General features: G+C 46.4%; 1 protein-coding gene across 3 annotated transcripts in view; it reads right to left on the bottom strand.

The window, feature by feature from the left end:
* Positions 1 to 11,046, bottom strand: part of RRP15 (ribosomal RNA processing 15 homolog) — a 37,011-nt gene that overhangs the window by 12,920 nt on the left and 13,045 nt on the right. The window contains exon 5 of one of the 3 annotated variants that reach the window (XM_039883388.1): positions 9,873 to 10,944. The exons of the other annotated variants lie outside the window; for them this stretch is intronic. Coding sequence (XP_039739322.1) covers positions 10,852 to 10,944 — 93 coding nt within the window. The 3' untranslated portion in view covers positions 9,873 to 10,851. Of the gene's footprint in view, positions 1 to 9,872; positions 10,945 to 11,046 lie in introns of those variants that run through there. 3 annotated transcript variants of the gene reach the window in all.

Genomic DNA, 11,046 nt, shown 5'->3' with positions numbered 1-11,046 from the left:
GTAGTCAATTCATTTTGTTTATTCACAGGATTTATGTAAAACTATTTAAGAGCCTAAGCAGCAGTCTCTCATGGTACAACAGTACCACCTAGTGGTACTAACTAGGTAATACATGATGTGCAGAACTAAGCTCCACGATTTCCTCCTTCATCCCACAACTATTAATTACGGAGAGCTGTCTATCAAGCACGTTGTTAGTGCTGGAAATGCAGGAATGAACAACACCAGGTCCCTGTCTTCACGGGTCTAACGGCTAAGGCTTTTCTATTTATTCCATTTACAGAAATACACAACGTTAGAAAATCTCTCTAAATATGCAAGAACCCTTACATTTCCTTAGAAAATACTATTATTTTTACGGGGACTATTAACCATATAAAAAGCGATTTTTAAGGGAAAAGGTATTAAAGACAGTTGCTGGATTACAAGAGATAACTTATTTAATTCTGCTGAAGCTGCTTTTTAGACAAACAAACAAACAGCCCCAAAACATAATCATTCCATTAAAAAAAAAACTGGACACTACTATAAACAGGAAAAGCGCCCTACGGTCTTCCTCCCGTCCCTCTGGGGTCAGAGAGCAATGCCGGGCTTGTGCCTAAATACGGCCGAAGGCTGGACGGCCCGGAACTGTGAGCAAAGCCTTGGGCGCGGACCCAGTGGAGGCGCACACTGCACACTGCACACTGCACCGCACTGCACCGCACTGCACCAGCGATAAAGCCACCTGCGCTGGGCAAGAGCCGCAGCGACCGCTCCCGCGCCCCGCCCGCCACAGGCAGGAGCAGGGGAGGAGGGGCCGAAATCCACGCTCTGCCCGCATCCTGCAGCATGAGACCCCGCTCCTGACAGCGCTTCTGCCTGGAGATCACGCTACCCGGCTGCACAAAAAGCCATCTCCCCTGATTCCACCCGTCTCCGCCAGTCTCGTCACCTTAAATAAGAGCCGCGGCCGAGGGACAGAGGTCCAGCCACCTGGCAGCCACACGTGCAATGCTTCCTCTCCCAAAACGCTTTCCACCAAACCCCACAACGCACGAGCTTCCCGCGACGGCCACATTCGAACCGGCGACGTCTGTGTTCGCGTGTGAACACGCACACTCCAGACGGTGAGCCCCCACGCTCAGCTAACCGCACCCAACACGCTACCAGCCGTCACCAGGGAGAACGGGCAGATTGCACACCAGTGACCTCGATGCTGGCTGTTTCTACGAGAGGTCTCCCCGACAACCAGCTTCCGCGGGGCTGAGCTACCCCGCCACCAGGTGGCTTCAGGAGGGAGGGGCAGAGACAGAGCCTGAAACAGCAGCAGCATCCTTATCCTTGGGGACACATTCCCAGACACCCTAGTGGATGCCTGAAACTGAAGACAGTACCCGACACTACGCACACTGGGTTTTTCCTGCATATACACAGCTATGACAAAGTGTAATTTATACATTAGGCACAGCAGGAGACCAACCACTCATAAAACAGAACCACCGTTAACAATAAACTGTGATACAAATTACGTGACTGGTCCGTGTCCCTCTCTCGAAGTGCCGTGTTATCCTGTCCCCACCCTTCTTTTCCCTCCTGCGATGATGTGAGCCGAAGTGAGGAATTTTCCATTTAACGTTTTCAGACCTCAGTTACCGCGGGGTGACAAACCTCGGAAAGCGGAGCCACGGATAAGGGGGACCATTGTTCAGAAAGAAAGAAAGGAACGAAAGCGAGCCGAAGGAAAAAACTCTTTAATCGAAATGCTGACACCAACTGTCTCACGTGTTTTTCTTAAAGACAATTATGTGAACACGTGCTTCGGCGTGCATGAGTGAGAGAAGAGAGCCAGAGCTTCTGAAGAACAGCACTGAAGAGAAGCTGCACTGTGGGATTCTGGCGGTGGTACTTTTGCTTGTTAGGCAATCGATATAGTCAGCGTCAGTATTCCGAAGTGTGGTCCCCAGGTCAGGCATTAGCATCACTTATGAGAAATTCATCATCTCGGGCCCCACTGCAGACCCACTGAAGCAGCAGCCCCGGGGCTGGAGCCCCGTGCTCTGCTTCAATCAGCCTCAGGGACGGCGACGCGGGCCGAGGCCTGCGCACCAGTGTGGCTGTGCCGGGAGATCCGTCAACCGTGCGCCACACGGCGGCGCGGACGTTCTTACACCAGCGGGTGGGAGCACAGACTGGAATGACGGGAATCGGCACTGACTCAGCGACCCAGAACGACCTGAGACAGAACCCCACGTGCCCGCGTCGGCTGAAAAGCAGAAGCTGAATCAAAACCACGTGAGGCACAGAAACGAAGTCGTCCCACCGCCGTGGCCTGGTTTTACAGAGATATTTGATCAAGATCACACAGCAGCAGTCTGTCGACTTCGAAGATGGAGACAACCCTTAAAATGTTAACCAGCTTCATTCCAATGTTCAGACATACACTGGCAGCTATTGACAAGAAAACTGAAAACAGGTTTGGAGTTATTCATTCGTCTGACGATAATGAAGAGCTTAACACCAAACAATGAAATGAGATTTCGATTCTGAAGGGGGAAAATTAAAGTCAAATCCTAAGAAAATAAAGAGTATAATCGCATCTATATTTGGCAATCAGCAATACTAAATTTCTTTGCTTTCCCTAAGAAGAATGTTCAGTTTTCACTTTAATTTAGTTTCACCTAAATTAAAAAAGGTTCTTAACTCTGGCTAAATTCATCTTAATACCTTTGTAGCTGCAAATTTTTAGTAAGCTCTTTGCACTAGTAGTTTAGTAATCTCCTCTACAGCTGATGAAAGCCCGTCTGAAATTCTGCCTGCAAAATAAGGAATACATGGGAAAGTTCTTCACGCAAAAAAACACAAAAAACAAAAAACGTTTCCTAGTAGAAACCAATGGAAGCAAAATACGGCCCCAAATCTTCGGAATTTGAATAAGAATACCAACGGCTTCTCAACCACGTGAGACGTCGCAACTTCCCAATAACCAGAAAGGACTGAACTTTTCAGTGTGGACTGTCCAAGAGCTCCAATGAGGAGCCCACAGATTCAAGGTTATACACAGGGGCTCAGATCAACAGAAACTCAACTCTTCTGTGATTCTTAGAGAATCCTTACTAAGCGACTCCTATTTTGAACAATTTCTGCCTTCTCCATTCCTTCACAAACTAGTTCGTTTTAACTGCTTTGCTAGAAGGGTATTCCCGGCTACTAGTCCGCCAGGCCTTCGGTTTTGGTAACTGTATACTTCCAGATTCGAATGTGTACTTTATAAGAGCCAAACAAACTAGGAAAGCATATAGTACGGTATCCTAGAAAAAAAAGATTAAGATGCTGAAATTATGTCCCCCTTAATTACAGTGTGAGCACATGTTAAATCCATAGTTCTTTAAGAGAACCTAGTTCTGTCTAGCTTTCCAGGAACTCGGGCCTCATACTCCTGAAGAACACGCTTCTTTGATGCATTATTATTTTTTCATCCACGGCACTGTTGTTTGTTATAATTTCATTTGCTGCCCTTGATTGTACTACACGCTCGACACTCAATTGCAAGATCAAGGAGGTTCTCTTGGTGGTTTCTGTTCTAACCCGCTATCTACACATCTGGCTCCACAGAATTAAGCTTTAGGACACTTTCAGGCCATGCTGATCCTCATTGTTTACGTTCTTTTACAGATTGTTACTAAGTGAAAGCTGACTACACTGCCTGAAAAGACAAATGTAACATCTTAAAGAGTCTTCTGAGTAAGTGCTCTATACGTCTCGTTCTCAATTAGCAGCTTGAAATATTTAGAATATACTCTGCCGGTTAGTCTCTTAAAGCGCAGCCTCGTTCTTTTATCTGCTACAGTGTGGCACTTAAATGAGAATTCAGATTTATAAACAAATCAGCAGAGCTGTAAATCCATCTAGAAAACAGACACCACTGTTTTAATATCACGAATTTGTTAAACAGCTTAAATGAGAAAACGTATGTCAAAATCCTCTGTAAAACTATGAATGCTACATAAACAAAACTAAGTTGTGTCTAGTAAAGAACATGCATACTCCCAAGCTAGCTACTGACATGAAGAAAAGATTTCAAAATAACCAGAGCTCCTGGGGGAAATGGATGATTTCAGGTCTGGGACACCGGAAGTCTGAAGTTTGATCTGGGACATCCTGTTATCCCAGAAAGCAAGAAAGTACTCAAAGAAACTCGGGGTCCGGCCTAAAGGGCACCAGAGCCAGTCCGCACTGGTTCCCACTGCCAAGCTTCAAACAGCATGACTGCAAAATACGGAACAAATGAAAGTTCCTACGTCACGGTATTTAAAAAGCCAAAGACAAATGAGAGGAGGAGGCTCCCTTGTCAGCTCTGGAGGTAGCTAGGCCGAGTCCTAAGTCCGGAAAGTAGTGATCAGAGGAAAGGGAACGTTTCTCCCCGTTGTGAGAGACCCATACTCGCCCCTAGATGAAAAAACAGGTGAGAAAAGACATTGTGTGAGCTCTGACGGCACCGCGGTTTCAGGAAAGGATCATCGCTGGCGGGGGACAAAAGATGGAGAAAGGTGCACTGGCCTTTGCACAGTACTCAGCCTGGAAATTCCTCTCTCAGCACCTCTGACAAAGGGACGCGGACTAGCACTTCAAACAAATGGAAACCGACCTTCGCTAACAGGGACTTTGGGTACCGCACCTCCTGATGGGACGCTGCAGACACGTCATCTGCGCACGACACCCACGAAACATTCACGCCGGAAAAGCTTAACCTGAAGCCTGATCCTCAGTCACGGCTTCCAGCTCCCAGGAAAGGGCGCAGAGAAGCAAGTTAAAGGACATGATGGGGAAACAATCAGACAGCTCGGAAGCCGGACTTATTCTTCAAGACAACTGGTTTCTCTCTTTACACTGTCTTCTTTAAAAAGAGAAAAAAGACGGAAGGGCATGGGGCCGGTCTAGAATAAGAGGCCAAGACACGACCAAATGCAAGGCATGAACCGCGACTGGATTCTGGTTCTCGAAGTTCTAAAAGAATCTTCGAAATTAACGGTCTGGGACTTATATGTCAACAAAGCTGTTCAAAAAAAAAAAAGAATTTCTAGGACAGTGTGGCTACCACCTCCAAATAACCACCCCACACAGACAGACAGCAGACAGACTATTTCTCTAGATGGAAAGAAAGACGGGCAGGTGACCACATGACACAAACACACTGGACTTGGGCTGCTTTGAGAACCAAGGCGAGAAATACAGGTCTGTGTAAGACCAGAAATATTGGTCTTCCTTACTTTCCTCCTGTTTGAAAATTTTCATATAGCAGCTAAAAAACAAAAAGAATTCTAAAATTTCTATTAGGCAAGCCTTGATTAAATACAAGATGCATTTGCTATCCAGTGAATTCTAATTCCTTGTTAACTGAACGGAAAGTCAAATATAACAGCGAATTTTCTAAATGTTTCTCAATTCTGAAATGTTTTACCAGGGTAATATTTTCTTTTACTTCCTTAACAGTTTGGAGAAATAAAAGTTGAAAATGGTCAGTTTCCATGTGCGGCCCCACATCCGATGAAGGGCAGACGAGACCTAGGAAAACAGACTCAAGCTGCCTCGCTCACCATCCTCCTCCTCGGCTGGGTAGGTGACGCGTGGCTCATTCGCCAGCCCCAGCTCTTCTAGCTCATGTAAGTGAAGGAAGGGACGGTTTTGTTTTGATTCTCGTAAGGTACCTCAGATGCTGTGAGCAGCAGGCATTGATGCTGAAATAGGGTTGTGGAGCAGTGTAGACTGGGTTTGAATCAGCATTCTACCAACTACTATCGATGTGACATGGGGTGAGTCACTCAATCTTTCTGACTTTGGGTTTCTCACCTCTGAAATGGGAGTTCTAGTCTTTCCTAAAACGGTCATTATGTAAAAATAGAATCCCACAGTGCCTGGTGCAAAGCGAACAGTAAGCCCCCTTCCAGGCCCCCGACCGCCATCCCTACCTACTGCCGCCCTGAGCTGTCCTGCCCCCACGGAATCCCCGACCTGGGACTCCTGTAGCCCTCAGCGATGTTCTGTACTGTATTCAGAGATGAGAACATTCAAATAAGACGAGAGCACCAGTTCAGAAACCAAACTTTCCTCAGTAAGCAACATCTTACTGAGGTACTAGTGAACCGCAGCTTGAAATGAATACAAAGAGAATGTGAACATTTTCTAGGTCCTCAGAATCTAGTTTACTTTGTAAGAATTGTGCGCTATCAGACCAGATACCCTTAAAATGAGAACTTTCCAAATCTAAACACAATTTTTATTAAATTATTGGGTAATTTGGGGTCATTCTGTAATTCAGAAGCAGTAAGTTCCCTTTCAAACTGGTTTCCAACTACAGATTCATCTTTGAATATAACCTGTTAGGAAAAATGAGAGCTAAATGTAAGGAACGCGTTCTGACCCACGACACGAAATAAAAACTGTCGCATTCATACAGCACTTGCTGCGTGTTGACTGCTGTCCTGAGAATCTGCCATGTGCTACCACGTGGCTGCCCCCACTAGAATGGTCACCCTAAAACGGATGAGCACCCGAGGCGCGACGTGGTGAGTGGCGGCCGGGGCTCTGGGCCCGGAGGGCGTGTGCTTCCAGAGTCTGAGGCCTGGGCCCCTACGTGTGATACAGCACGCAACTCGCCAACGTTCTCAACCGCCTACCACTCAAATATAACGTTTTTATCAAGAAACAATAAAGTGCTCTTCTGAATTTTACGAATGCACCGTAAGAGGTACCGCGTTTGTGCAGGACAATTAAATTGTTTTTAAAAAAGGGGCCTCAACCTCGCTGATGAAAATCCTCCATAGGCAGCCAGTTCAGGCAGACAGAAAAGCTCTTCACATAGGGCCAGAAGGCGTGTGGCACCGTCACTGATTTTTATCTTCACAGTCACTAAGGATGTCCACAGCAGCTCTGTAGCCAGTGCTCACTCTGCTCCTACCCATGTCCCACCGTTGCCAACTCAGGCCCACAGGGCTCTGACTGCTGCTCACACCGGAAACCAGCCTCCGGTGAGAACCAAAAGCGCGTTTTGGAAGAAGTGAACACGGGAAACTGGCTTCCAACGGCTCCCAGCGGCGGCGATGTGCACAGCCGCGCCTCTTCCAGGCTTGGGAGTCTCACTTCTGTCTAAACTCATCTATTTAGGCATTTGCAGTAAACAAACATTGAGCTGAATTATTTACAAAGTTAGGATTCCACACATTCCCGGTGGAGCCGCTTCCCTGTGAAAGTTAAAACGCTGCCGCCACATGGGGTGCGGGGGCCACTTAAGGGCAGTGTCTTTCTCTAGCCCCTTGCCTGGCTTCCGCATCCCCAGCTCCATCGAAAACCTGTCCTGGAGGCTGCTGGGGAACCATCTGGGGACCTGAGTGAGGAGCCCCCTGCTCCTAGGCTTCTTCCACTGGGAGCAGGAATTCAGTGGATCTTAAACACACAGCAAATTCGGAGCCTGGGCCTAAGTTACTGATACCAAAGGAGCCGGGTGTCTCGCAAGCATCCCCCAAAAACCCTACTCTCTTCCAGTAACTTTTTTTCCTTGGGATTTTTAATGAAATTTGTTGCCCTGCAGTCAAAAAAGAAATCTTTAACGGAAACTGGCTGGCATCCTTTTCTACTACTGAATGATTATTGTGGTTTCATTGTAATCAAACAGAAGCCAAAACTGATACATTGGCAATTTCAAATGAATGAAAACCTTGCAGAAAGTCTGCAACTCCAAAGTAACATAGTCAGTGATCTATCGGCAGCTAATGTCTGTCCTCCTCTGAGACTCACCGATTTAAAATGTATCACAAATGACCCACCTTTAAGGAAATAAGACACTTATTTCCTTAAAGACACAAATTCCAAGAAATTGTGACTGGATTTTAGTCAGCTCTTCAAGAAAAGAGCAAAAGCAATGATCACAACTTTGAAAGGTAAGGAAAAAATTAATGGATCTTCGTTATTAAAATCTGATTATCTGCTATATTAGGAAAATACACCGTGCTAGACAGGTGGCTTTTCTGAAGGAAGAAGCCATTCCCGTGGGGACTTACATTTTGTAAAATGTAAGTTTTTGCTGCTTCCTTAAACACAGCGTATTACATATAATTCGGTCTTTTGAAGAGCCACCCAGCGTCAACACCGCAGAGAGCCAGCGAGCCTGCTCACTCGGTTCACAGAAGGGGTTCACGGAAGGGGTTCACGGGCTCCGTGTCAGAGATGCCCTCCAGATACACGACGATTAACGCTGCAAAACTAGAAACACTTCAATTTAATCATGTGAAAAACTCTACAATACCCGATCCACCTTCCCTGTTGGGAAAACAGGTTAACTGTTCCCACGGTTTTGGGGACCCCACAGAGACACCCGGGACTCAGCAGCTCAGGTGACAGGTGACCTCGGCATACACCGCGTCTGTTCTGGCGGCCTGCCCTCCGGGGTCACGCTTCCTGCACCAGCCACGTGCCTCTCCCCACACTGCATGTGGCCCGTCTCCATGTCACCTCCTTCTCACTGCTGGTGAGGACACGGCCTCCCCAAGTCTGGGCCTCTCGCACGTTCCACCTTTCAGTCTCGATTTTGTAAAAACTGTCCCCATTTCTGAATCTCCCAAGCTGTAAACCTCAGTCATCCCTAATTCCTCCGTCCCCCTTTTTCTTCTGAATGTGGTCCGCAGGGCTGCCTCCCAAATGGGGTTCCTCTTTTCTAGCCTCCCCACCCCCCCCACCCCGGCAGCCTCCGTTCAGTCTTCCTCTTGCTCTGCTATGGCAAAAGCCTCCCGCTAGGTGGCCTCCTGACACAGTCCTTCCACCCTTCAGCCTTCTCTCTAAAAATAACAACAGCTGATCAGATCATTCACCTGATGAAAAATGACAACTGCCCCCCAAATGCCTTAGAATAAAGTCCAAATTCTTTATCGGAGGATACGATCGAGACTTAAATCTGATCCACACCTACTTCCTCAGAATCCGCTCCTCCAGCTCCCCACCCATCAGTAAACGCCCTAATATTCCAACCTCCATGGAAGAGGAAAACAATTACAAAGAACGTGCAAAATCAGAGAACAGGCTTTTCCCCAACAGTGGAACAATGAGTGGCAGATCTTCCCTTCGAGCGCCTGAGCATGCCCTCTGAAGAAGTAGAAAGGAAATGTGCCGGACCCTTTTCCTTGAATAATTCTAGTGAAAATGTCTACTCATTACAGCTTCGTTCCCTGAGGCTCATTTCTTTTAAATGTTTTCAAAGACTGTTTCGATCTAGGTTAGTTTCAACAGCACTGAATACTTGTTCTAATTTATGACTTTCTTTACGAGACACTTTAGCTTGAAGGCAGACTTTCAGGAGAAACATCACTCACTGGTGCTTCCTCTCCCGTCATTATCTGAATTCACATCACTCGGTGAGAAATGCTTCTTCAGACACGCAAAGCACCTTTACCTACAGACTACGTTAGCCCAGCGGATAAACTAGTGCCTTCACTGTGTTTGCTTTATGACATTTTAAAAGCAAAGCAACGTTTCTCATATTTTTCTGAAGCACATTTCTTGAGTCTCATTTTTTCTAAGACCACCTTCACATTATAATTTTTTCAACTGTAAGACTTTCTAATTTCATGAGCAGCAACTGTTCTACCTGGAACACTTACTCAAACCATTTTGAAAATGGTTTCTCTTCTTCTTTCCGTATGAAATATTGGGTGGACTGATTCACTCCAAAGAACCGACCCCCCAATGAATTTGACATTCAATACTTCACTCGAAACTTCTATTTTTGTGGTAAAAATTATTATTTTTTTTGGCTTTTCACTTCTACTAACAGTGTTCCTTTTCATGAACCTATCTCACAAAAATATAAATAAAATAAAAAAATAAAAATAAAGTCCCTAACATTGAGTTAACAAGATTTATTTGACACGAAGAAAACTAATTAGTGACTCAAATGTAATATACTGGTTTGACGTCTTTTAAAATACTTAAGTCTTTTCGAAATCTCTTTCCCTCAAAATGATCTTAAAAAAACAATCACACCCTTTTTGCCTCTAAGGCTTTCTAACATGAGTGAGTCTCCAGTGTTTTACTACAGAAATGATGACTGCACACAATAAAATTGATTTAAAAAAAAAAGAAGATTAAAATAATTATAAGGGCAACAATACTATCCATGTCAGCAGGATCAGAGGATTAAAAATATTTTGATTAACAGCTAATAACATGAAGGCAATCTTTGGAACATAAAGAAGAAATATTCCAACCCAGGTACCAAAAGCCTTGAAGCTTGAAGATCATGGTTTTAAAAGGAACAAGCGGACTTCTCACGACTGAATCTGCAGCTCACAAAAACAGCAAATACAAAACTATAACACGGAACAGATCACATGCAGACGTGTGGCCCACAGATGCCTGTCGCCCTTAAGACACTTAGGAATCACAGACGGCGATGAAGAAATGAGCCGGTGGGGGAGGAGTGACGGGCCGACTGCGTGAGAAGCAGGCGGCGTCCAGGTCCCCCGCCCCGGCTGCTGGAGGCAGGTGACTGACGCTACCACGGGCAGGTCGATCGGCCTCCGAGGACAATGACGCAGAGAGGGCCTGGGAGCTGGAACCGGGGCAGCACGGAGAGCTTGTCTGGAGTCGTCCGCACACGGACCGCTGGTGGCCGGAGGCCGTTGTCACGCTGCTCCAAGAACGCCGGCAGCAAGTTCTCACCCCACATGCAGGCCGCAGACTGCGGGACTCTTCCAGAAGAAAGATGACGGAAACAGACATTTGGGCATCGTCGATAAACAAACCAACTCTACTCAAATTATTCTACAGCTGAGCTCGCCAACCAGAAAACGCTGGCTCACACTGGACTGTTCGGTCAGCTCTCTAGGACGTCGCCCTCAGAGGTGAACGGTCAGAGAGCATCGGGGGTGGAGGAAGCCTCCAACCTGCGAGATGGGCCAAGACGAACGCAAGGAGCTGGAGGACACCGAAACAACGCAGAGCAACGGGAAAAGGTAAAACGCCGGGAATTCCTCGAGGAGAACAGATACTGCCTTAAACAAATAAAAACAGCATCAA

The sequence above is a fragment of the Pteropus medius genome, unplaced genomic scaffold (genome assembly GCF_902729225.1).
Source record: "Pteropus medius unplaced genomic scaffold, Ma_sr-lr_union100, whole genome shotgun sequence".
In the NCBI taxonomy this organism is placed as follows: Eukaryota; Metazoa; Chordata; class Mammalia; order Chiroptera; family Pteropodidae; genus Pteropus; species Pteropus medius.
The sequence above is the reverse complement of the archived record's forward strand: the minus strand, read 5'-3'. Positions and strand labels throughout refer to the sequence as shown.